Here is a 25,866-nt window from a genome sequence, read left to right on the forward strand (position 1 = left end):
CACATTCTTTAGGTATTGAAACAATGAACAATGTGAAGATGATTGAGAGTTTCCCAACATTAAGCCATCTGTCTTGTATCACTATTTATCTGTGTTTATCTGTCATTTTTTAGGCTTTGTTACATGAAGTAACCGACATAGAAACATACCTTTCACAAATTGCAACACTCAAGGACACCATTACGGCCATTTCTACAGCTGAGGCCCAGGCCAGCCTCTCACAGGAAATCAGCAACCTGCAAAACCACCAGAGGGCGCTAGACAGCAGCATCAGAGAAAAACTGGCACTGCTCACAGAAAACTCACTTCCTGCTCACAACAAGACTTTAACTCGGCAAGAGAACATTGACCCATTGCAGACGGACACTATCTTAATCCAGGACTCACAATTTCCAGCTATTGGCAAAGACACTTCGGAAGAAATCAAATCAACACACAGTGTCACAACTCTAGTTGGATCCCAAGCGACAGAACTAGACCACTTCCCCCTTTCTACCCCTCAGAATGTGTCTGAACATCTTGCAGCACAATCGGTTACAGATGCTCAAGAACAAGAGACGCAGTTAGGTGTAACACAGAAGAAAGTGTTTACCATAGTGTTGGACATGGAGCCACACCACATGCAGGAAAATGACAGTGTTGGCACAGCGCAATCTGAGACATTGACAACAGTTACTGGTGCTCAAGAAAAGAGGGAATGCTGGGAGGATATCAGTGTGAGTCCAGCTAAAGTGTTTACAATAGTGCTGGACATGGAGATGCCTGACTTCCAGCCACAGGACAACGTACACATGTCAAGTACTCTTGAGAATAAATCCAGAGTCTCTTCAACATTAGATGAGACAGACTTGAACATCCATTATTTAAAGAGCCATGCATTAAATGAGCCTCAAGTGGAGGACACTCTGACCCCAATTGTGTTAAAGGAAATGGAGGATTCTAAAGGTGCCAAAGTATCATGCAAAGAAAAGTCACAAACCAATCCATTCATGCAAAATGAGGAGTTGAATCCCTCCAAATCATGCGGTGTTGTAACTGAATGTGAGCTCACAGGTGCTCATGCAGCAGAAACAACATGTCCGGATGTAAAACAAGAAGACATGACAACATTTTGTCACGTTGAGAAGCAAACAATGAACTCAGTCTCGTCCGCGGTGGAGGGAGAAGCCTTACCTGCCAAACAAACACCTGCTGCAGACATTAAACAGCTGACTGCTGCTGACACTGCTCAGAGCGCAGGTACAGGACAGTGTGAGAGGGAAGAGGGAGGGAACACGGGAGGAGAGACGAAACCTGAACAACCCCAGGCCAAAGCTTTCGAAGTGCCAAAAAGACGATACAAAGCTAGGCTGCTGTTTGAAGGAAGTGAATGGAAGGTACCTGCATCGCTGGAGGACACAGAGGGGACACAGGGACAGGTAGATGTCATATTAAACGTTTTTTACGAGCCACAAAACCTGTGTAGCACACATTATCGCATGAGGGTGGTTACAGCGGCTTTCCATGACAGCAGCTTTATCAATGCACTAGCTAATTGTCAGAGAATGGTCGGACTACATGCCAATCATTTAGAAATCATCCAAAGTAAGCTGAGATCTTAATGTGTTTATTCAGTGTTGTTTTAACCCCTCCCACATACAAGTAAACATTAGTTTGTGTGATAAATCATGATGAATCACAGGTGTATGATTGTGATTAAGGATATTCAATTTGTATAATTCTCGATTGACCTATCACTCAGTATCTCCCCCCCTGCTGATTGATAGTGGTCACTCGATATCTGCAGAGACAGTTCGGTAACCTCAAGCCAAAGTGCTCAAAGGAATTTAGGAATTTCTCAGTGGGACATCCTGTCATTATTGTGAGTAATGGCAGGGACCCTTCCCTTAAGAAGGAGGAGGCTCCAACACGGAAGTCTGAAGAGGATGCGTTAAAAGACCAGAGAAGAAGAAGGAACAGCCAAGTTAAGAAAGAAGGAGAGAAGAAGAGTATGGTCCAGAGGAGGTTTGCCTTGTTGGGTTCCCTGAGGGAGATGAGAGGAGCCGCTGAGCATCATTTTTTTTCTCCAGGATCGATGTTGAGGGTCCTAAAATATTCCCCCAAACATTTGTTATTAAGAAACCATACATTTAGTTTCCCTAATTTCACTGCTGATTAGATTTATTGCAATGGGGTGACTTGTGTTTGAACAGCAGTCTCACGCTTCCCAATTAAAGTGATCAGGATTCAGAGGACAGTTACAATAAAATATACATTTTAAATAATACCAATAATTTGAGTTCACTTATTCTTAATTTATTCTGCTGATTATCCAATTATAAATAAATACAATTGACTTGATATTAACATTGCTCAAGATTTAACCAGAAATATTAAAGTACATTAACATATTTTCATAATTTGTACCTCCATGAACGTCAACTAACAGTTGGTACATTGGTCATATTCACCTAAATATTGACACTGCTTTTGAGAAGGAGACAGTATGACATATATACCTTTTGCTCTTTTTCCCCTGAGCAAATCAGAAACCTGCTGCAAGTGTTTTCAAATCCTCTTCCCGCTCTACCTGAACCCTCCTCTCAGACACACTGTGGTCATGCCTAAAGTATTTCCCAGGACACCTCCCCCATTGTAGATACCTTGCTGCTTGTGTCTTGTTTTGTAACCCGTTCTGTCTATCAGAGTTCTAAAATATCACTTGTATCTTTAGAGAAACAGGGGAGGAAGCACTTTATAGATTAAAAGACTTGGTGATTCTCCCTCGGGGCAGACTGCTCCCACCCAGGCACATTCTTCTGTTAACTGTACTGACTCGCCGAGCTACCGGCTACATTGTAATATTTACCACTGCAGGGACAGGGAAACGGCAGGAAGCTCTGTTATTATCTGTGGACAAACACAGGGAAGCAGGAGGCTAACATGTGACACTGTCTTCTGTGTCATAGCTGCAGATAGAGGACAGCATGGAGCCTGAGAGGACAGCTGGGGGGGCGACAGGTGAATCACCAGAGTTCTTCAAACCCAAGTCCACCATGCAGGATGTTTTGTCAGAGATCCAGAGCTTGGTGGAAAAAAGCAACATAATAAATGTGAGTATTAACTTTTCCTTTTTGTCACGGCTTGTTGCACATGTCTCAGAGTTAGAGCTACTGGAGGCTTGTTATGTTGCTCAACTGTTTGTCAATAAACTGATCTGTTGAAGTCAGATCTTATGTGTATATCAAAATCTATCTGAATTGATTTGGTTTTAGAAGTTTGTGTGAAAAACAGGTTATTTTGTTAGGTTAGTGGCACTGGTGTGTTTCCTGTAGTTGCACACATTACCTGTAATAAGCATAACAATGAAAATCCTCATTTAGTTTTTAAACATTTGAGTTTCTGATTTTCAACATAGCTGCATACAGTAGATCAAAAGTGTCCAGACAGGCCAAGAAGTGTTATCTGTGAAACAGGGGACAGATAAGAGCGGCAGTGTTATGATGGATGATTGTATATATATTCCCTTGACGCTTCTGACACGAAGGTCCACAGGATGGACCAACGAGCTACAATAACTTCCTGCAGGGTCATTAGTGGGAATAATTACTCACAAAATACACAGTCAGTACGGTATACACAGTCTCTCCCTTACACTAACACAGGTTGACTCGTTTTTTGATGCCAAGTGTGATAGTGTTTAATTTTAGATAGATTATTTATCATATTGACAAGTATAACTTTAAAAAGAGAGAACTTAAAGTAAATCAAACAATCTAAGCTTGAAACAGAAAATATATGACTTTTATTATCATTTGAATCACTTTCAAAGCTATAATACAAAACATGTCCTAGTTACAGTTTTCATATATGAGGATTGGACTGTTTTTTTTTGTTAGATGTATACATACATGGATTATAACATTTTCTACACCATAAGATCAAGATCAATAAATCATGAACATATTCTGTAGATGAACTAGCATACATTGTTTTAAACTTTTTCTTCGTGGATAACTTGCCAAATATTTTCAATTTGTTTGTGATCATAGCGAGACCCTCACATTGATTTGAATTGGTACCTGAAGTCCTCTCCTGGTGAACCAGAGATCCGATTGGTACGAACTGTTCAAAAGGTTCTGGCATGCCGCTATCAACCAGCACGACTCGATGTCCACACGATGACCCGAACAGCTGCAGGAGGCAGAGGTATGGCACGTCTTTTAAGCCCTTTTCCTTATTTATTTCTAGATAAAGTATCACGTGATCTTATCTGATGTCTGTTCTCTCCGCTATAGGACTACAGGTGCCGTGTGCAGGAGCAAGTTGCTACTATGAAAAGCATGCGCAGTGCGGGTATTTGTGACCCTGAAGCCCTGAAAAGAGTGGAGGGGCAGTGGAGCGCTGCCCTGCTCGACGCCTCGGCCACAGTGCAGGTCAAAGCAGCTCAGCTGGACCAGGTCCAACAGTACCACAAACAGATGAGGATCACCAGAGCTTTCCTGGAGGTTGTAGCAGCTGAGAAGGACAAGATGGCCTTGTGAGTAATTGTTTGATTTAAAAGTGAGCATTAACTCTACATACAATCCAGTTTGTTTGTGTACCACTTACAATACATTTTCTTTTGTTGTGTTTTTTTCCTTCAGAGGCTCTCTGGGTAGCAGTGCCCTTCAAGCGGACAGACTCAACGCCCTGCTTCAAACCATGGTGAAGAAAAGAGACATAATGGAAGAGCTCCTCCAGTTGAGTAGCCAATTTTCGGTCCATTTGAGCGACGCTGAGAGTTCGGGTGCTCTTTCAGCCCAGCTCGGAGATGTCCAGGAGGAATGGAAGCTTTTAGAAGGAAGCATCCAAAGAGCTCTTCAACATGCCTCAAGCTCCACCTCTCAGTCCTCGCTTTTATTACAAGAGGCCGAACAGCTTAAAGCCAAGCTGGAAGCTCTTGGGGAATCCAGCTTTCAAAGCCATGACAACAAAAGCGCTTTAGAAGTTGTTTGTCTGACAACAGACCTTAAACTGTACAACCAGCTTTATGTGCACTTACAGTCCCAGGCAGACGCTCTCGTCCATTTCTCTCTGGGTCAGAAAGAGAAGGATGAAATCAAACTTAGTCTTCAGGAACTAGGGTCTTTGCTAAGTGTCACCAAAAGCAAGCTTGGCACTTCCTCAACCAGCAGTGGCGACGTTTCCTCCGCTAAAATCAGCAAGCAACTACAAGACTTGATCATTGGAGCCAAGCAGGCAGAAAACCACATCTCCATCGGGAAGAAGTTAGCCCTTTTCCCCGAGGTGGCCCGTATTCAGATTGTCGAGATGAAGACATTTCAGACTGATATTTGGTTTAGAAGGTCCAAGATGCAGGTGGAAGTTGAGCAGATCAAAGAGACACTCTCTGATAAGGAAAAGGACGAAAGTGACCAAGAGTTAAAGACAATAGAAGACCTCTATGAAGCCATCGCTGACAGCTTGGATCATGTTCTCGACACCATGAAGAAGAGTCTGCAGGAGAGGGAGAAACTGTTGAGCCAGCTTGCTAGCATGGAAGCCTGGCTAGCACAAACACATGCCGAAAGAGACCCCTGCACCCAGGTTGAGAATGTTTCAAAAGCTGACATGAGGAAGCTGCAGAGCAAGCTGAAAAGTCATACATTAGCCACAGTGGAGATAGAGAGCCAACTTAAAGACGTAGAAGTAATGGCCGACAGTTACAGGGAAATAGCTGTCGGGTTGAGTCCAGGAGAGAGCCGCTACCTCATCAATAGGATGTCAGGACTCCGCACGGAGTTAGAGGGATTGCTAGCTCATGAAAAGGCAGCCTGCTGGGAACTAGAAGAGCTGATTCATGAGCGAACCACTTCGGATGAAGAGCTATCAACTATCCAGGCTAGTTTAAAGCAAATATCCACAGATTTGGAGCAGCAAAGATTCCCTTTAACGCAGGAAACCCTTACAACATGCGCACATTTGAAGCACATGCTAATAGAGCATCAGTGTCAAGTACAGGAGCTGCAGCACTGTCAGGAGGCCAGGAGATGTTCGCTGCTGTGCACCATTGGCGAACTGCAAGACCAGTGCAAAGCTCTCAGTATTAATGCCATTGAGCAAGACAAATATCTGCACCTCAGGAGACAAATGGAGGAATCCAGGGACATCGCCGAAGAGCAAATCCAGCGTGCCAAAGATAAGACGATCAGTGTGGGTGAGAGGGTCAGACTCTGCCAAACACTCTTGGTTGAACTTCCCCTGGTGAAGACCCAGTGTCAGGAAGCAGCAGACCAGCTGGAGGCCATAGCTCAGGAGTTGTACCCATCTGAGTCTGATTCAGAGAAGCAGAGGATCCGCAGCACTGTGGAAACGTTAGTCTCCTGGGAGCATTCGGTCGCAGATGATATCAAAAACCTCGAGACCAAGCTTCTGCTAGGTCTGCGGTTCTCTTCCGAGCTTCCTGCCTTAATAGAGCTCTTCCTGACAACACGAGACGAGTTGCAGCGAGCCGAACCGGTAACTCCAGATGAGAAAGCCATAGATATTGCACTCAGAAGGAATTGGATTATTTGGAGGAATATGGAGTCTGGGATGAGGGTGTTGGGAGGCCTGGGGCAGAAAGAAAAGTGAACCTGAAGAGCTACAAGGAACTTTACTCTCTTAGGGAGGCAGCCATGCAAGAGTGCCACTTAAGAATGGTAAGCTTACATCCATTGAAAATCATACTTTTGTGTTTTTGTTTCTCTAAACTGTGCTTGATCGTGTGACATGTATCCAACAGGAGAGTTTATGCCAGGCGAGAGAATCCTTGAAAGATTACCAGTGGGCGGCTCAGGGAGCAATAGGCTTCCTTCATAATGCAGAGGCCACTTTCCTATCAGCTCCTGGAGGCTTTCTGGACTGCACTGAGGAGCAAAGGCAGACTCACCAAGCTCTGGAGGCTCTTGAGGACGGATTTCAGGCTCACATCTGCCACCTTGTGGAGCTGGTGCCCCAACAGCCCTGCCTGTCCCGCCCCAAGACGGAGCAGCTCCACATCTGCATCCTCAGTCAGCTGTTGGTGGGACGAGCCATACTGGAGGCCCAAGCTCAGCTCAGGCTGGAGTCCTTGCAGAGGTAATGCTCTTGATTCGTTGAAGTGTGTCATTATGTCTCAGTTTTTCTAAGTAAAACAACTAAAAGACACTTTTCTCACAGGTGTGAAATTAGACAGCTGAGCCACAGAAAGTGCCATGAAGACATACGTCAGCGCCTCTCAGGATTCGAAGCCAAGCTTTCAGAATGTGCTGCAGAACAAGTCACGTCATATGACAAATGTGTGGCCCAACAAAGAGAAGTAAAGGTATGTTTGATGCAGTTGTATAATTATGGATTTGTCTACATATTGGATCGTCTCAAACCTTGCACTACATAGATTTACAAATATAAAATTTCAAAATACAGCACTTTTTATGACCAAATACCAGCAATACAAAAAAAGCGGACTATTTTCCATTAGCTCCAGCTTTTGAAGCTATAAAAGCACCCCTTGCCACCCAGCCTTTTTTTGACATGTAACAGGAGGACTGCCTGATTCAAACTTACATCTTAACTTCATTTCATCCCTACGCAAAGCTCTTGATGGAAGGTCTCCGCAGCCTGGCACGGAAGATAGAAGAGCTGAGAGCCGGCTGTCCGATGCAGGGCTGTGGAGTCGGAAAGGACGGCGAGCTTGGCGCCCTCTGGAGGCGCTGGGTGTCATTACGCCGTGGGGTCGGCCTCCTCATGGCACACACAGAACAGAAAGGAGAGGAATGGAAGGACATCACTACAAGTGTGAGTTCTAGCTACAACATTTTTATTTTGAAGCATTTGTATACTAATATGACCTAATGTACCTTAATATAAATGAAAGTGAAATTCAACATGTTTTTCATGTGGGCGCGCTTACATAAATGAAACTTTCTATTGGAGCCAGTCTCAAAATTCCCACTTCACTTAGAAAAGGTTTACTATTTTAAGTGCCTTTCAATGTTTTCTTAGACAACATTGAGTTATTGCTGCAAAACAAACCCAAACTACGTATAGGATATATATATATAAATATATTGAGGATTAAATTCAATTTTCTACAGATGGAGCAGTGTTGCAGCTCTTTGGCCGGTCTCCAGGCTGACGTTCCTGACTCCTCCTCTGTGAACTTCACTGTGGAGGAGCCTCTGGAGCTCCTGGCCCAGGCGGAGATGCACCAGACCAGGCTGGAGCAGGAGCAGCAGGCCTTAGCCTCCCTGGAGCACCGACTGGAGCACGCACTCAGCCTATCCAGCTCCCAGGTGCCCATCAGCCCTGGACCTGTGGGCAAAACACTAGTGAAGATCCAAGAGAATGTCAGGAGGTGGGGTTTGTTCAACACACATGTGGATAGTACTCACTTGTTGATGTCAGAGATGCTGATATGATTACCATCACTTCAGTCACGTGCTTTTATCACATGGCAATACTTATTGATGTATAATGTTGTGTTTTTATAATTGTTATGCTATGACGTTTGTATTTTGTGTTTGCTTTGTACAGCCATTCGAGGCATTTCTTGTGGTTTGGGGCTATATAATACATTTTGATTTGATTTATCCACAGCTTGAAGGAGAGAAACCTGCTGGTGGTCGCTGCAGCAAAAGCAGAGGAGAAAGAGAGAGAGCACATCCAGGAGGAGATAGGAGAGGTGGCCCAACACATGTTCGCCCTTCTTCCCTCGCTGGAAGACTGTTCGAATCCCAGCAGACAACAGGTCAGACACTTTTTCTGTGCGTTGGAGTGCAAGCTTGACATTGGGGTATAAGATGTTTGAGTGACTCAAAAGCAAAAAATATGACATTTTTATTTGAGCAAAAATATTGAACTAGAGAGATGTAACGTCTTTCAATCTATTTTAATTGCATATGTCTGTTATGATGAAATGGTTGCAGTTCTTCAAATTAAATAAAGTACAATTTTAATGTATATAAGATCAATTCTTAAATGTCAGGAACTGCTTTGAATTGTCAGTGAGAAATGTACATTTTGTTCACAGGCCTTTTTTGTCAAATCCACATGTAGCTTCCATAATTAGATTTAAGGCCATTAGTGGTATTTTCAAGTGGACATTGGTCTCTATACTGTCTTTTATGTGAGAAATGTGCAATACAGTAAAGGTTTAATGCCTGATAACTTTTTCAGAGCATAGTTAACTTGTTAGGGGCTGCTTTAAGCTTACATTCAACCTTTAACTGGAATATTATTTAAACAAATTTGGAGGAAAGCTTAACTTTTGACCCTGCCTTTCTCTATGTTTTATATTTCCTGACCTTCTGAATTGTATTCTCTTGCATTTCAACTCTGACAGGAGCTCAGACAGGATTTGTCCTCCCAGAAAACCAAACTCCAGTCTATCACGGCCGGTGTGCAGAGCCGGTACGCTGAGATACCGGCTGATATCAGCAGACGGTTACAAGAAGTTCAGCTGTCGATTCAAAGAGAAGAGGAGAAGGTAAATGGCACCAGGAATTCATTTGTTATTAATATCCCATGAACTGTTTCCTACAAAAACACTGAACGTCTTAATCTGTGCATGGTCATTCCACAGCTCATGGAGACGAGCGACCCAGTCCGTAAACTGGCTAGAGAAGCAGCGGGGTTAGGATCTAGTCTGGAGAAAGTGAATGTGTTACTGGAACAAAAGAGTCCAACAGTCAAAGAAGCTCAAAATGTGCTCAAGGTAAGTTACTGTATATAAACCTGTTTTATTTTAAGTTAAGAGTTGAAACATGTTTTCAGATTCTTCATAAATGTCTTGAAAATGTGTGTATTAATGTATCTTTTTAAATCAATCTTTATCATTTGATAAAATACCACTATTCTTTTTTTCTCTGAACAGTTATAACAACTCACCCTCTAATAGTACCGTTAGCTTTGTTAGCTATTGTGTAAATGTGTGCAGACAAGATGAAACTGCAGTGTAGGAAGCTTGCAAAAAAAACTGACCACTTACACAAAATGACAGATAATCACAGTACACGACTAAATTCAGTCTGCTTACTTCTAATAAAGTGAAATAAAACACTCTTCTAACAATAATTACATGGTCCCTTCAAAGCCCCTACATACTTAACACTGTTTGTCCTGCAGCATGCCTGGGATGTGCTGGACGCCTGGCACAGCCGCCTGATGCTGCTGGAGAGCGAGGTGCAGGATCTTGCAGAGGAGGATCCGGATCAAACCCACCTGCTGTTTGACCAACTCACCCAACCACTGCAGCTGTACCAAAACACAGTGCAGAGGACCGAGCAACGCACCGCCTTCCTCAACAAGGTCAGACATACTGTGGTATATCTATAGGTATTTCATGCATAAAAAGTGGTGATGTGAAGTCATACAAACCACAGGAATCACGACTTATTAAGTAGTTAAAATGCACACAAATGTACAATATGGAAATATTTACAAAGCTTCCATTATGCTTCCTTATATTTTCTGTGCTCCTTTGTCAGATCCCAGCCTGTCTGCAGGAGTTTGAAAACATTCTGTACAGCGCCACGTGCTGGTTAGACGAGGCCCAGTCATGGCTCAGTTCTCCCTGCTCCTTCACTACAGCCAGAGGCCTCCAGAACCATGCAAACTCCCTGCAGGTCAGTCACAGCTAGTATCGTGCAAAACACACAAAAAACCAGACCAGACATTTCCACATGTTTCTTTTTTTTACATTTTCTTTTTTATTTGCATAAAAAGTCAACAGTTACAAACCATCTTACATTTTACATTTTTGGGGGAAATTCGACAAAACAAATAATACAAATCACGCATACAGACAAACGAACATGGAGAGACAGAAACACAACAACAATCAAAACTGTGTGGAGCAGAAAGGGGGGTTACATTAGAAATAGAGTTTTTAGTTGAAGTCCGATCTATACGGTTTTACAAACTCAATCCATCCCTTCCAACACTTGACAAATGTGTCTTGAGCCTCAGAGCAAATGTACATTTTTCCATAACAAAAATCTCGTCCATCACATTAACATTAGAACCGCCAACGGGTCAATTTTACCCGCAGCTGTTTTTTGATTTTATGTAACTTTTTTTCAATACAGTTTTCAAGTCTCCCAGTACGTGACTTTTCCTGAAAGTGTGTTATGTAGCACCCTCTGTTGTTAAAAATGGTCAATATGAAGTCGGAAAAAAATACTATTTATACCTATATCCGCCAGCGGGTAATATTTACCTCATAGAAAATGCAGCGTAAACATGACATGTTGCTATAGCAACGCCTTTTGTCTACTGCGGTTCCTTATAGAGGGAAAGATAGATAGATAGATAGATAGATAGAGAGATAGATAGTTATAGAGAGATTTGTACCTAAACAAAACACAAGTCTAACACCAAGCGTTTAAATCAGCACTGGTAGCGATATTTTATACTTCATACTATTTGCACAAACTATATCATATGAAAAGCTGAGAGTCCACAGATTCTATTGGTATAAGTTTCATCCCTGTGCGATCAAAACTCACTGTTCTGTATGATAAATAAAAGAACATTGTACCTTGAAAATCAATAGCGGGTAAATTTGACCCGTTGGCGGTTTTAGGTATACAGCGACCTCTGGCGGTTCTAGTGTTAAACCAGTCTGCTAGAGTAGGTGGTACTTGGCCTAACCACTTTTTCGTTATGGCATTATTTTAAACATGTACATTTTACATGTTGTGGCGTCCTACCCAGGTACAGTATTTCCACATGTTTCATGTTGGTGACGACAATCATTTTGAAATCCTGTACTGCAGCTTGTGCTGGACGACTCTGAGAGGATCCGACACACCCTGCAGAACTTCAGGCCGGCCCTGGAGGAGATCTCTGCTGTGTGCGACATCAGCGCCCACGAGGAGAGGGTGAACCACAATGACCAACAAGTCCACAAAATGCAGTGCAGGATCCTGGAGCCGCTGGACCAGCTGCTGCAGACTGCGGTGGTAAGATTTCATATTCAAGATTCAAAGGTTTTATTGTCATATGCACAAAGCTACCGTGTAGAAATGGCAATGAAATTCTTCTGACCTGAGCTCCTCCAACAATGCAACATATATAATAAAATACATCACATGTCACTTGTTAGACGCTTTTATCCAAAGTGACTTACATACTCAGTACTGTGGACAATCCCCACAGGAGCAATTTGGGGTGAAGTGTCTCAGGGACACAACGACATGCTGACTGCAGTGGGGTTTGAACCTGTGACCCCCTGACCCCAACACCAACGCACTAAACCACTGCGCCACATGCCTCCTTACAAATACAAAATAAAAAGTAGTACAAAAAGTCTTTATACATGTCAATAGAATATGGGATATGTACAAGAACAGAGTATGAAATTAAATAATGTAAATGTAGACTAAATTAAATACGGATTTATTAATGAGAAGGATTTCAGGGCGTAAGAGACCAAAACTGGCATTGAGCTTACTGTAATAGCTACTTCACTTGAGGCAGATTAACAGACTAAATTGTGGCCACATTTTGAGATCTAATATGAAGCTGATTAAACAGATGGGAAGAGGAAAAGACATGTAATCAGTTACACTTCGAAAATGCTTTGCCTTTTTATCGACAAGACAGTTTTCGAGGCCTCAAGGTGTAGCATGTGAGAAACTTGATAACACACTTGATAATTATAAGAGACTGTTCTTATATAATGCCTGGCAATCTTTCCTTCAGGTGGTGGAGGCGATAGAAGCAGAGCTTAAGACCATGGAGAAGAACGTCCCGAAGATCCAAGCAATTTTATCCTCTGTGGACAACTCCGACATAACTCTGACGGAGCATCTCCAAAACCGACAGGTGATACAATGCCCCTAATACAGCATAAGATCTAAGTCTGTCTCAATGATACAAATAGTGTTCTTATAGTTTAAGAACATCAGTTAGACTCGACCCATATAAGGTCCCCCAACTTGCCAAGTAAACACATTTTTGTAATGAGAAAATGGTGAAGTGAATTCTGCATTTTTTTTATTTAAATAAAGGTATCTTTTAAATACAAGATGACTGTAAGTTTTAAACCAAATATAACCTTTTTATTTCTGTTTGAACCTGCAGGTGATCCTGGCCAATATGCAGTCGATGCGGAGGACGTTGGAGGAGATGGAGACATGCAAAGGAGAGCTTCCCCTCCCACAGGGAGCTGGGGGGAGCCTGCTGGTTTTCTCCAGAGCCAGACATCTGCTGCAGCCGCTGGAGGAGCTCGAACATCTCACCCAGCAGCAAGTAACTCTGCTGGAGGTACAGCAGGAAGTCTGAATGTCTTTATACAAAGTCAAATCATTGATTTGATTTGCAACTGTAGAAAAGTATAGGTTAGATAAAAGGTATTTCATGAATGCTTGCAACGACAGAACTTTGTTTGCTGGTATAATTCACATGGATCTGTCAATTAAATGAAGCAATCGAGGATGTTCTGTAAACAATAGGGGACTAAAGCCAGTTTGTATCTTACAAAACACACTCAATATTTGTGTTTTATTAGTGCGACAAGTGTGCAGATCTTGGTCTTTCATCAAATGTTTCTTGATGTCTTGTTTTCTAACTTAGAACCGGATCAAAGAGGAAGAAACCTGTAAGGATCTTGGCATCAACACAGTCTCTGATGCTACTGAAGAAATGCAACAGCCATACAGGTTTTCACAAAGAGGCCTATTCCAGGTAATGATAACCACAATCCTAATGAATCATCAAACATCTAAAACATGTTGAAATGAAGTGTTGGAATGATCTTCTAATCAAACCAATCATGTCCTCTCTAATCATGTTATGCTCACATTTTGTACCACTTTTTAAAATCAAAATAAATGAAAGCAACACTCGCCAAGTCCTTGTGATTTCTCAAAGGAAGTCAGGCTTGTTGATTAACATTTGAGCTTGTCTCCCTGAAACATGCAAGATCTATTTTACCAGGCTGTAAGGCAGGCTCAAATCAAATTGTTTGTTTTTTGGGGATTATTTCTATAATTGTCAAACTATACAAACCATCAGTGGCGAACCGTGTCTATCACAACTGGACCTTCTGTAGACACACACACCCCTCCCCCCCCGCGTTATAATGTCTGTTTTGTCACTGAATTGTCGTCTTGAAAAGGGTACTCACAACAATTCCGCAACAACTTCATCTTCACCTGTTGCACTTGTCATTTCAACGTTAAAAACAATAAAACGGCATGAATTGCTTTGTCGCATTCATCTATCCTCTGTCTCGAGACAGTTAACTAGCGGGCCTTCTAGAATACCCTGGAACCGAGGGCATTGGCTACAAATCAATATATGATTGGTTGATCAAACTGTCAGTCCAAACGTACGCTCTCATTCAGTGCAACGGCCAGGGCATTCGATCAAGGATGTAGAATACCTTGGTGAAGGATATTCTACCCAGAGACCCAGAACAAGATCTGATTGGTTGCTTTCTTTTCTAACACAAAACCACTGAAATGCGTAGTGCATGGTCCGAGAAGGAGAAACAAATCAACGTAACACTGTAATATTACAGATCAACACGGATACAATTCTCATTTATTTATTTTACATACATTTTATTTCTATAATTAAATCGATTTTTTGTTTGTTTTATCTGAGTGTTCCAGGGTATTCTCTGAATCCCTTGAAGGCCCTGACGGTTCGCCACTGCAAACCATATAAGTGGCAAACTAGATATATTACATGCCATACAAAAGCATAATCTGGACTCAGTTTAGTCATCTTTCGGGTGTCTGTAGAAAGACATTGAAAGAACTGCACATAGCAATTTAAAAAAAAGACATTTCTATTCTTTTTTTCGAAACAAATGTGTTCACTAAATAAACACGCATTCCTCCGTCAAGCCCTATTCTTGTCATACAGTATACTGTCGTTTTAGCACCGGAGTTACTCCATTAGTACTCACAATCTCATTCAACATATGATGAAAAGCTGAGTGATAGTTAATACAGTAGAAATGAAGACATGTTCGTTTGGATCCTGAATCTCTTCCGTTCCCGATATTGACCCTAACACAACACCAAGGAAGAGTTACATTTAGAAGCATTGAGGAACGTGAAGTCATTAGAAAGACAAGTTATTGGTACATCTTCCTTAAAAATAACAGTTTTGATCATTTCATCCACCCTGATACTATAAGCAGGAGATGTTTGTGGTGTCTAATTCAGAGGAGGATGAGGAGGATGATGAAAACGAGAGTTGTCACTCGTCGTCCTCTGACACACTAACATGCAGTATTCCAGAGGTAAACCTTAGATATGGTCACAGCTCAGGAGAGCATGCTTTCTGGGAACCTCTTCACTTTAAGCTTCATTCCAAAGTGTCACATTAACAGTTTAAAAACGAACTTTATTATTAAAAAAATCTGAATTTGAAAGATCCTAAAAAGTCTATACATTTAAAACATAGGAATATTAACAATGTGATTACTTATGTGTTTTGGAATGAAACATCTCGGGCTCCTTCTGCTTGTATTTGTCCTCCTTTAATTATATTTTGATTCACTCAAAAATGTTTAACATGAATATTGCTTCTGTTTTCTTTGGGTAAAGGTATATTCTGGCATGTTTTTGCATGTTGAAATGGTGCGTCGTCAGGCAGGCTGTCCTGTATCACTGTCAAAGGCAGCTGCTTGAAATGTGTTGCCCCTCAGAAACCTTTCATGCATGCACACGCGCACACACACACACACACACACACACACACACACATACACACACATACAAACACAATGAAAAAAGCCTGTGTGTGTGTAAATGGACCATTTGTATAATAATATGATTCATGTGCTAGGACCCAGAGGAAACACTCAACCTCTCAGATGTTCAAACTGAGGATATCGCTGAAAGGAAGCCACTGTCAGCAGTAAAGGTAACGCATATTTTTTGTTTCAGAGATTGAACTTGTTTGATGAGAGCTTTGGACATTTAGCACATTTGTTTTGAATGCTAACATGACTTGTTACGCTGTATGATGAGAGATTATAACATGTCTTTATCTACTGACTATTTTAGAGACTATTCATCTACATCTTGATTAATCCTTCTTTCAGGCAGTGGAGAGTTTGGCTGCTCAGTTTTCTTCTGAAGTGGAGCCGAGCACAAACGTTGCTGAAGCTGGACTTATATCTGTGAAGCCCGGACTTCATATAAAAGACTCTGGATCACAAAGTGTTGAAACTGAATCAATAACAATGGATTCTAAAACATTGAGTCCTGTAACTGTCACAGCTGAGCCTCTCTTGGCCGCACCGGATCAACGTGGACCACCAGGACATGAAACCCTTGTCGCTGACACTCACGGAAAGTCTATTCGGTCCGAAGCGGCGGTGGAAGACACGAGACTGATTCCTGCAAGACCAAGAACTCCATTCTCTACCACAAGAGCATCTGATGAGTCTTCAGAGGGAGAAGAAGAACATCTGTCTTTGACCACAGCTCCTGAGCAAGATCTGGTAAATGTCTCCGAAATAAATGAGACAAACGATACTTGTTTTTACAATTCATGTAACATTCATAAAATAATCTAAACCCATCAACGACACACAGCTTTTAAAGGACTGGAAATGTTTGCTAAAAAAATTATTGTTTACTTTTATTAGCCTTGAATCAACACTGCTTATTTCATTTCCTTGTTTCTCTCCAATGCTCAGGATACTCTTAATGTATCAACGGAGCAAAGTGAAGTCAGCACCAGTCATAGTGGTTTGTTGGGAGAATCCAAACCAGCTCAGGAGTCATCTGAGAAGCCGATCAGGTAAAAGACCCAGTGCCAATAAAATGAATAGATGACTTAAGAGTTTTACAAAGCACATAGCAGACCATATACTCAGGCATACTGTGTTCTCTTCGGTTCTCAGCTTGGCTGCACATGAAGACATGGAGCAGCTGAGGTGGAGTACACTTCATACCCAGATCTCTCAAAAACTGACCACTTTGAAAAAAGTTAAAGAGGAACATCAAATCAGCTCAGAGGACACGGTGACCCATGAAAAGGTAACAGAGAACACAAATATGCTTTGATTGGTGATTTATTTTAATTTTTCAGCATGTATCACAATTCTGTCAGGTACAAAAAGTGTGTGCATACATCTTCCATTGGTGTTTTAACCCCTTGTCCAATTATTCCTCCATGCTTACTTTCTGTTTTCCATCACTACTTATTCCTGTTTTTTTTGTGTAGGACTCAGAGAGGGAGATAATATCAACAGGGTCGTCCTCTGCTGTTCTCCAGAGGACACATGAGTCCATCACCGTGCTGAGACAAATAGTACGTACACTGACTTACAGGATATAGATGATAGGTCTGGCTATGTAGGAATAGTACAACAGTAACTGATGATACATCTTAGCATATATGTTTGTAACTACTCCAAATGTTTTTTTAGTAAGTGACGAGGATCTTTGTCACTTATAAAATGGATATTAAAGAAATGCTTGTAGGTTAGTCTTGATATATTGAAAGGCATAAGGATGTTACTTCTTATAGTTGACCAAAACAGCACCACCATATTTAGAAGGTCTGAATTGTTTAATCATATTCGTTTTCCATCTAATCATTTAGGTAAAATAATATGATATTGATGATATGCGTGTTCGGTTGTTTTCCAGGTGAGCTCTCCAGGTGTTAGTGAGGAGTTGTACGAGGCGGCTCGAAGGGTCCTCCTCTGTCTGGACGCTTTGACCGACATTCTGTTAACTCCTGCTGAAGAAGACCCTCAGCTGAGGCTGCTACAGCAGGAGGTGAGAGCCTATCACTGTACCAAAGAACACACATACAGTATAGGGATAGGGTTAACATACCTGCACATTATGGTGGCTCTGTAATATTTAAAATCTATTGTGTTGAAACATTGGACAGACTGATGTGAATTTTTTTCATCTCATTCTTGGTTCAAACCAAAACAATTATTTTTTATTTCGTCAGATGTTAATTTCCAAAAAAGTCAAACCAAATAATTGTCTTTTAACTTTTTCTATGTTTTTGACTCATTTCCTACATAGTGTGTATCAACCGAGCTGGCGACTCTGTCTGAGCTGTTGGGTAAAGTGGAGTCAGAGAACAAACCATTAAAGGAGAAACCAGAAGCTCTGCGCTGTTTGAGCTCCCTTCAGGACGGTCTGCACACGGCCCAGCTGCTCCTCACTTCCTCACACCAGCTCATTGAACATCTGGGACACACACACCAGCATCAGGTTTGAAATACAAATCTGACACTGCGATCATTATAGTCCATCAATACATAATGTTTCACAGCCTCCTGTTATAATATCTATTAATCACACACATTTAACTCTATGGTTTGTTGAGATAAAAATGGTTCTGGAAAAAAACTAAGTCGCACATTTCTACTGCCATGTATCACTAAATTTGAAATAGTCAATTAAAAATTATGCATTTCTATAAATTACACAACAGTATAGAAAGTACTTAAATTAGCCTCCCTCATAATAATATAAAACTGACTAATAATACTTTATTTTCTAACCAAAATATAATAATATAATTGGGCTTTTGCTTGTAATAATGCATTTTGTCATATTGGTACTTTAACAAAAGGGAAATATCTACTGCTGTTTACAACAACAACACAACGTATGTTTTGTCACATAGGAGCCCGCCTCAAACCAGCTGTGTATTTTGGACGAGTTTGAACAAAGTGAGATGTTCCCCAGCATACAGGATGCTCCCAGCTTAGAGGTATGTATCTTCCTATGTACACGAATCCTAATTGGATAGCCATTAAAGGCCATAGCTGCCACTTTATGATTTCTTCTTAAAATAAGAAAAGACGTTGACTAGTTAATGCCCCGCTGTGGGTGCTGCCAGAATGAATATTACAATTTAATATCAAAGTAGGACTGATGCGTCATCTGTGTTTCAAAAATTGTATTTCTTCTTTAAACCTTATGCTTCTCCTGTGTCTCTCAGCAGTGTGTGTTGGGCCGACATCTGAGGGAGAGTCCGGGGGAAAAAGTCAAGCTGCAGCAAGCTTCCCGCTCCTTGCTTCAGGGGATAACTCGCCTCCTGGAACTGGGTGAAGAATGCATAACAGGAGGGCAGAGGAGCCAGGTTCACAACCGCAGCCAACTTCAAGCGCTCCTCTGCAGAGACAAGGTACCTCTTTGAGAAACTTCTAAAAACTTGGGCACTTTCCCAAGAGGCCCTTTGATGGTTTTCAAAGAGACATACAGTGTAAAACAACTCATTATAGACTTTTAAAAACACATATTCAGACCTCAGTCCCACTCTGCTTTCCCACCTCTTAGTTAGTTTTGTATCAGATCTTCTGTGCGATTATTTCACTTCACTTCTGTCATGAATCTGCTCTCTCGGTGATCCAGAAGCTCCTGCGAGTCCTCAGGTCTCAGTTGGCCTTCGTGCAGCATCTCTTCCAACGTGAGCCAGGAGCGCTCCGGTGTCAGGAGGATGAGCGGGTCCAGCTGGTAGTCAGAGCCACAGCTTTGCAGCATCAGGCTCTGGAACAGGAAGTGGCCTCTCAAAGGACGATCCAGGTCTGTAGTGAACATTTGCTGAGGCTATATGAGTTCATACATAAACAAATGTACATTTTCTTTTTGAACCAATGGAAAAGTGTCTTGTGTTTGTGCTCACAAATCAAATGTTAAAGTTATTGTGTGGGTTTGTGGTTGGACCTGCTGCAGGAGTGGACCCGGTGGGAGGATAACTGTCGCAGACTGGGCGAGCTGCTGGATGATGTCGACGTTTTTATCAGCAGTGGGGAACCAGAGGGAGACGACGAGAGGTTAGCACAGCAGAGACAAGAGGCCTGCCAGGTAAGCCCTATCATTCTCCTCACTGATGTATTTAGTTTGTTGTCTCATCACATTCTCTCTCTCTCTTTTCTTTATTATTGAATCAGCCTGTAGAGAACATGACAGAACTAATGCATGCATGGTTTAATTGAATGGTGAGAGAAGGAAGCAGAGCGAGGGCAAGGGAGGAAACTTTTCCAAATGGGATAACACAATAGTTTAACTGACTTAAAACGTAACATGTCACTATTAAGTATTTTGTGTTGATACAGTTTCAGCTATATATGAGTTTATTTTGAGCATTTTTGTCAAAAGATCTCCTTTTAAACAAGTCTTTGAGTTTTTGATGTTGAGCAACTGATACTTCTAAAGTTTACTGGGAAAGCTTGGGTACTCTTAACTTAAACAAAAATATTAAAGAAGTATCACTAACATTTCATAAGCTTTATCCATTTTAATAAAAATCCCATCAAATACAAGCATTGCTTCAGCGTTAACTAAAATTCCAGTTACCAGTTTTTGTGCGGATACAAGCGGCCGAGATGGGTTTTCTCCGCAGGGTGGCTGGTGTCTCCCTTAGGGATAAGGTGAGAAGTTCGGTCATCCGGGAGGGACTCGGAGTTGAGCCGCTCCTCCTTCGCGTCGAAAGGAGCCAGTTGAGGTGGTTCGGGCACCTACTTAGGATGCCACCTGGGCGCCTCCCTAGAGAGGTGTTCCAGGCACGTCCAGCTGGGAAGAGACCAAGGGGTAGACCTAGGACCAGGTGGAGGGATTATATCTCTTCGCTGGCCTGGGAGCGCCTTGGGATCCCCCAGTCAGAGCTGGTTGATGTCGCCAGGGAAAAGAAAGTTTGGGGCTCTCTGCTGGAACTGCTACCCCCGCGACCCGACCACGGATAAGCGGGAGAAGATGGATGGATGGACTCTTAGCATGGGTTTATTTCTTGAAAGAATACAAATAATAACGATTTGATTTTTCTTTGTTTTGTCTTCTTTTCACGACTCATGCTCCATTTACACCCAATTGTCTCTACTTAACATCACAGTCAGTCCATGCTGTTTATTTCAAATGTCAGCGCAGAATTGGCTTCTCAAAAGAATCGCATGGCGTTTGATGTAAACTCAACCTAAGCACTCTTCTCTTTTCTCTCTATAGCAAACCCAGGTCCAGCTGGAAGAGAGCAGAGCTGTGTTGGGGCTGATCCTGGATCAGGGGAAGCGGCTGCAGACCGAGCCACAGTTTGCTGCCTCAGTTTGTCAGGCAGGAGGCGCTCTGGAGCTGCGATGGCAGAGCGCCTGCAGGCGGACAGAGCAGGAGAGAAGACGCTGCACAGACATCCAGGACAGCTGGGCCAGGTGAGACAGAAAAGTACCAGCTTCAAAAAGACGTATTGTTGGCATCTCTACAGTAGAATATTTGTATGATCTGGAACAACCACGTCAGTGATTTTATTTTATAGATACTCAATAGAAAATGTTGGTTAGTTTTGTGTTGAGATGTACTGAGACTTGAATTGATTTGTATGCATGTCAAAATATAAAACGGAATACATTTGTACGTTATGTATGACCTTGAAACCGTTTGTAAGATGAGAAAATAACTGAAATTGTCCTTAAAGTATATTTCTACAAAAATGAGACATCCTGTAAGAATTGGAATCTCAATAATCTTTTTCGTATTTGTTCCTTTTTTCTTTCTCTTAAGGGAATGATAAAGCTGCGGTAGAAAGTATCTATGGGAGGCGTTTGAGCCAAAGTCTTCAGCAGTTAGGCCTGTTTTGAGAAGGGACATGCTGAAATTAAAATCCTATGAAATTAAATGTGTACTTATCTACAGACTTATGACAACGTTTTGGGGCTACTCCTGCATTAGGTTTTAGATAATTAAAAGGGACATTTCTTGGAAATTTGAGTGAAACACACACTTTGTTCCCACACAAAATGTGCCACCTGAAAAACAGACATGGGGGTTGAATTATTATTATTATTGTTATCTAGCGAACATCCTCGACTTTCCAACCCCTACAGCCTTTTAATCAGTATTGGAGCCATGGCAAATCCATCCTTTGTTAAGGAGCCCTCTTGTTCTGCCCCACTGGGTGAGCTATCTTTCTCTCATCCTCCCCTCAGATTCCAGACTGACTTTGCTGCGGTCAGTGAATGGCTGCTCGGTGCCAACAAACACCAGAAGACCTGGTCCAACCTGGCCGACACCTCAGACCTGAGCCAGGAGTGTGTTCACAACAATCTCATCAAGCTCCTGGTAAGGCTTCCTTACATTTGATATGATAAACAAAGAATAACCCTAGTCAACCTTTCAAGGTTCAAGTTCAAGGTTCAAGGCTTTTATTGTCATGTGTGCATAGCTACAGTGTAGTTATGACAATGAACATTTTAGGTCACAGGCTCCTCCAACAGTGCAACACAATAACACAGATAAAATAGTGCAAGTAAATAAAATAAAATAGAATATAATATAATAGAAATTGTGCAGAATAGTCTATATACAAGTAATTGGAATATTGATATATATATAAGTTGCAAACAGATGAATGTTATGGATGTTCTTTCAAAAGTTCAGGTGTTTAACAGTCTTAAGTCCTAAGAACCTCAGTTCTTTTTGAACATGTTACTTTCTTTAAACAGCACCAAATTGCAGGTGAAACATAGGAAAGTGGTAACAAACAATATTAAAAATGGGGTTATGTCTATAGCATTGAACCCAAAAAATGACATCAAAGCCAAAATAAAATCAACTATAAACTGTCTTTTTAAATAAAACAACCACAAAAATCTGTCTGCGTAAGCATGTACACATTGTTGCTGATTCAAACACACACAGCAGTCCAAAATGCATCATCCTCATCCTCATCCTGATAGACTTGTTTTCTGACACCCAGGACTTCTCCATGGAGATTGAAGCCGTGTCGGTGCAGAGGGCGTCAGCAGCCAGGAGAGCCAATCAGCTGCTCCACCTGAGGGAGGCCGACTGCCCTGGGCTGAGGGCCCAGCTCACACAGCTGGAGGGAAGCTGGAGCCAGCTGACCTCTGACCTCTCCAAGATACAAGACCGGCTGCAGCAGGTACAGGACACAAACATAGTTTTCAACTTGGAGACACTAAGAGTTCCACTGTGTGATTAAAAGTTACTGTTGAATTGCCTTGTGTTGAAAAGTGCTATATGAATAAACTTGCCTTGCCTTGTTGAATAATTTCCTTTAAAAAAAGATGCCTTGGTCATGATGACTTTATACCAGTGGCATCGGATGTCTTATTAACTTTTAACATGACTTTTTTTCACTTAAATTTACCGTCCCTATTTTCATTGAAGTGCTGTTGGTTTTCAGAAATAATTAGACATGGAGAAATTCCCTCCAGTGAAGGGGAGTATGAAGCCTGTTTAAATCATTTTGGGGTTAAAGGAGGACAGAGAATTTTCGGAGGACTTAAAAAAAGAGTTGAAGGACTTAATCCCCGCTATTTATCACCAGTGAATGGAACCAGATTTTTTATTTCACAATCATTTTGGCACCAGTCCTGCCAAATGTGTCTTGTAGGATGTTTAATTTAATGTCTTACATTTCATAAATCCCCCTGGAAGAAGAAAGAAAATATGTTATCTACAACAGATGGATTTGAACATCCGGAAGTCACAAAACAGATTACAGATTTAAATGGAACCGTTTTTGCTGTATAACTAACCTAATTAAAAATGTTCAAATATTGATGTACAATACATCTAAATACATTCTCTGTTGTCTGGGGTGTTTTAGCGACTGTTGGCAGCATGGCCGCCGGTGGAGCTGCTCTCTGACCTGGAGGACCGGCTGAAGAAGCTTCAGGCTCAGACGGACCAGGAGAGAGAAACCGTCGCCAAGGCCGAAGACGCTGCTCAGATCACAAAAATCCTGCATCACTACCGGGTAATAATATCTCCTCTGTCCCACTTTGACTTTTTTCTGAGTAGCTCGTCAAGAGCATTTTCATTTGACGAGATACTTCAATGTCAGTGTTTTAAAGAAAATCTGCAATCTACCAATTTTGGATACATTTGCTTGACAGTCGGTCAATTAGCTTCTCAAAATAACAGGTTTTTTCAACCATAAAGTGAAATATATTGGGAACTAATAAAGTTTTGTTTTTCAATTTCTATTCTGCAGTTACTTTATGTCAAAAAAATAAATCTACCAACCATATTCACAAAAACTAATTATTTTATTGGGCGTAACTCCTAAAATATTGAAATTGTTACAAATGAATTTACTTTGAAAGACAATATGAAAACTTAGCACTCAAAGAACATTCAATTAATGAATTATATTGTAATGTTTAATGTTTCTGGTAAGACACTAAATGAAAAACTGCGTTGAGACGAGGATGATACATACTGATATTTCACAGAATGCAAAATCGTATAAAACTAGCAACCTCCTGTTTTTCCTTCTTGTTTTATATGAGTGTTTGTGTTGATTTGTATCTGTGTGATGTTCTGTCTCAGGAGATAAAGGCAGGCTTGTTGAACGGGCAGCTCCTTCTGGACTTCCTGTGCCAGTCGGGCCCTCCGGTGCTGGGAGTGGACGTCCGGGCTCTCCGCTCCGAACGCACGATGTTTGCAGAGAAACTCGGCGCCCTCAGACTGCAGTGGCTGCTCCTTCTGAGAGAGCTGGAGAGCCAGGTCTGTCCTTCAGATATCAAACCAGTGGAAACACCAAACCTGTAGAAACTGGAATCAAACTATCATACTGCTCTTTAACTCCGGGTATAATATCTTTGTTAAAACTAGGATGAGCAGAGCAGTTGTATACAAAACAATATATACATAGCAGTGTTTCCCGTACATTGATTTATTTGTGGTCATTTACACCATTACTAGTATGCCCTTGAGTAAGGCACTTAGCCCTCACTTAGCCCTGAGTTACTCCAGGGAGAATGTCCCTGTCATTGGATATTGTAAGTCGCTTTGGAATAAGGCGTCTGCTGAATTGTAAATTATATTTTCGGGAGAATAAACCCCACAGATCCTCAACTTCAGTGTGTCTCACTCATTAACAACGCAACACAGAGCAACAAGAACGTTGTCTGCTACAGTAGCCATGAACTCGCATGTATTTTCTTATTTGAGGGGGGGTGCGTTGCCCCCACAAATAGAAATTCTGTGGTAAACACTGCATAGTTTTATACATTTGGTGAACAGTTGATCGGCTATTATGTGAAATGCTTTGAAAGAGAGTTCATCTTTAAAACAAATGGGTCTCAGATCTGGACTAAGATGTATTTTTCCAGCGACAAAGCCAATGAAAAGTTATTTGTTATTAAAAAAAACTACTTTATTCTGTCGTCACATATTAGGCTAATGGTTTATAAAACCACTGGAGTCCATTAATCAAACCTTGAACTTAACTCAATTGAGGCTAACAACAAAAAAGCTTTTACTGTTTGTCTCTCTGAGGTGACGTAATCTTTCATGTATGACTTTTATTTCTCCATGAATCAATCTGTTTGGCTTTGCCCCCCTCTTCAGATTGATGAAGCTGAACAGATGCATCACACTTGTGCAGACAGAGAGAAGCGGCTGCAGCGTCTTCACGGCTGGGTAGAACAGCAGGAAAAAACGCTGAATCAGTGGAAACAGCCCACCAGTCTGACTCTGGCTCGTGAGGCTCTGCTGAAGTGGAAGGTAAAGTACCAGGATGTGAGCAGGTGTGTGTTTGAACTGTCTGTCCTGATACTGTCCTCTGATATCAGACTGCACCTGTTATACTTCCAGGCTGCTGTGAGCCAAGTGAAGGAGGTGGCTGCAGCTTTGCAGGAGTTGAAAGCTACACGAGTTCACGTTGAAAAAGGAGAGGATCATCCGTGTGATATCTCCTTCTCTGACCGGACGGAGAGGGTTCGTCAAGCGTGTGCAGACCTTAAGCTACAGGTACAAATCAATCTGTTACGGCGGTGACTAGGGTTGCAAAATTCCGGGAATTTTCAAAGATGGAAACTTTCCATGGGAATTAACGGGAATAAACTGGGAATATTCTAAATTGAAGGTTGGCTCTTCATTGGGAACTTAAATATAGTTGGGGAAAGTATATTTTAGCATAATC

At 41.7% G+C, this 25,866-nt stretch overlaps 1 protein-coding gene across 1 annotated transcript in view; it reads left to right on the plus strand.

The window, feature by feature from the left end:
* LOC117534867 (nesprin-2) overlaps window positions 1-25,866 on the plus strand; it is an 87,308-nt gene that overhangs the window by 27,838 nt on the left and 33,604 nt on the right. The window contains 39 exon segments of the mRNA XM_034199118.1: window positions 114-1,418; window positions 2,949-3,092; window positions 4,032-4,166; window positions 4,168-4,188; window positions 4,278-4,519; window positions 4,626-6,589; window positions 6,592-6,662; window positions 6,746-7,080; window positions 7,162-7,306; window positions 7,579-7,779; window positions 8,079-8,338; window positions 8,581-8,731; window positions 9,326-9,469; window positions 9,566-9,697; window positions 10,108-10,290; window positions 10,470-10,607; window positions 11,760-11,945; window positions 12,688-12,810; window positions 13,069-13,251; window positions 13,561-13,671; window positions 15,137-15,241; window positions 15,790-15,867; window positions 16,049-16,450; window positions 16,649-16,752; window positions 16,856-16,991; window positions 17,179-17,265; window positions 17,607-17,738; window positions 18,000-18,191; window positions 18,610-18,696; window positions 18,928-19,113; window positions 19,341-19,511; window positions 19,662-19,793; window positions 20,928-21,127; window positions 21,902-22,034; window positions 22,672-22,854; window positions 23,545-23,694; window positions 24,270-24,446; window positions 25,293-25,448; window positions 25,539-25,694. Of these exon segments, the coding sequence (XP_034055009.1) occupies window positions 114-1,418; window positions 2,949-3,092; window positions 4,032-4,166; window positions 4,168-4,188; window positions 4,278-4,519; window positions 4,626-6,589; window positions 6,592-6,662; window positions 6,746-7,080; window positions 7,162-7,306; window positions 7,579-7,779; window positions 8,079-8,338; window positions 8,581-8,731; window positions 9,326-9,469; window positions 9,566-9,697; window positions 10,108-10,290; window positions 10,470-10,607; window positions 11,760-11,945; window positions 12,688-12,810; window positions 13,069-13,251; window positions 13,561-13,671; window positions 15,137-15,241; window positions 15,790-15,867; window positions 16,049-16,450; window positions 16,649-16,752; window positions 16,856-16,991; window positions 17,179-17,265; window positions 17,607-17,738; window positions 18,000-18,191; window positions 18,610-18,696; window positions 18,928-19,113; window positions 19,341-19,511; window positions 19,662-19,793; window positions 20,928-21,127; window positions 21,902-22,034; window positions 22,672-22,854; window positions 23,545-23,694; window positions 24,270-24,446; window positions 25,293-25,448; window positions 25,539-25,694 (9,141 nt within the window).

This window comes from Gymnodraco acuticeps, unplaced genomic scaffold, assembly GCF_902827175.1.
Source record: "Gymnodraco acuticeps unplaced genomic scaffold, fGymAcu1.1, whole genome shotgun sequence".
Classification (NCBI taxonomy): Eukaryota; Metazoa; Chordata; class Actinopteri; order Perciformes; family Bathydraconidae; genus Gymnodraco; species Gymnodraco acuticeps.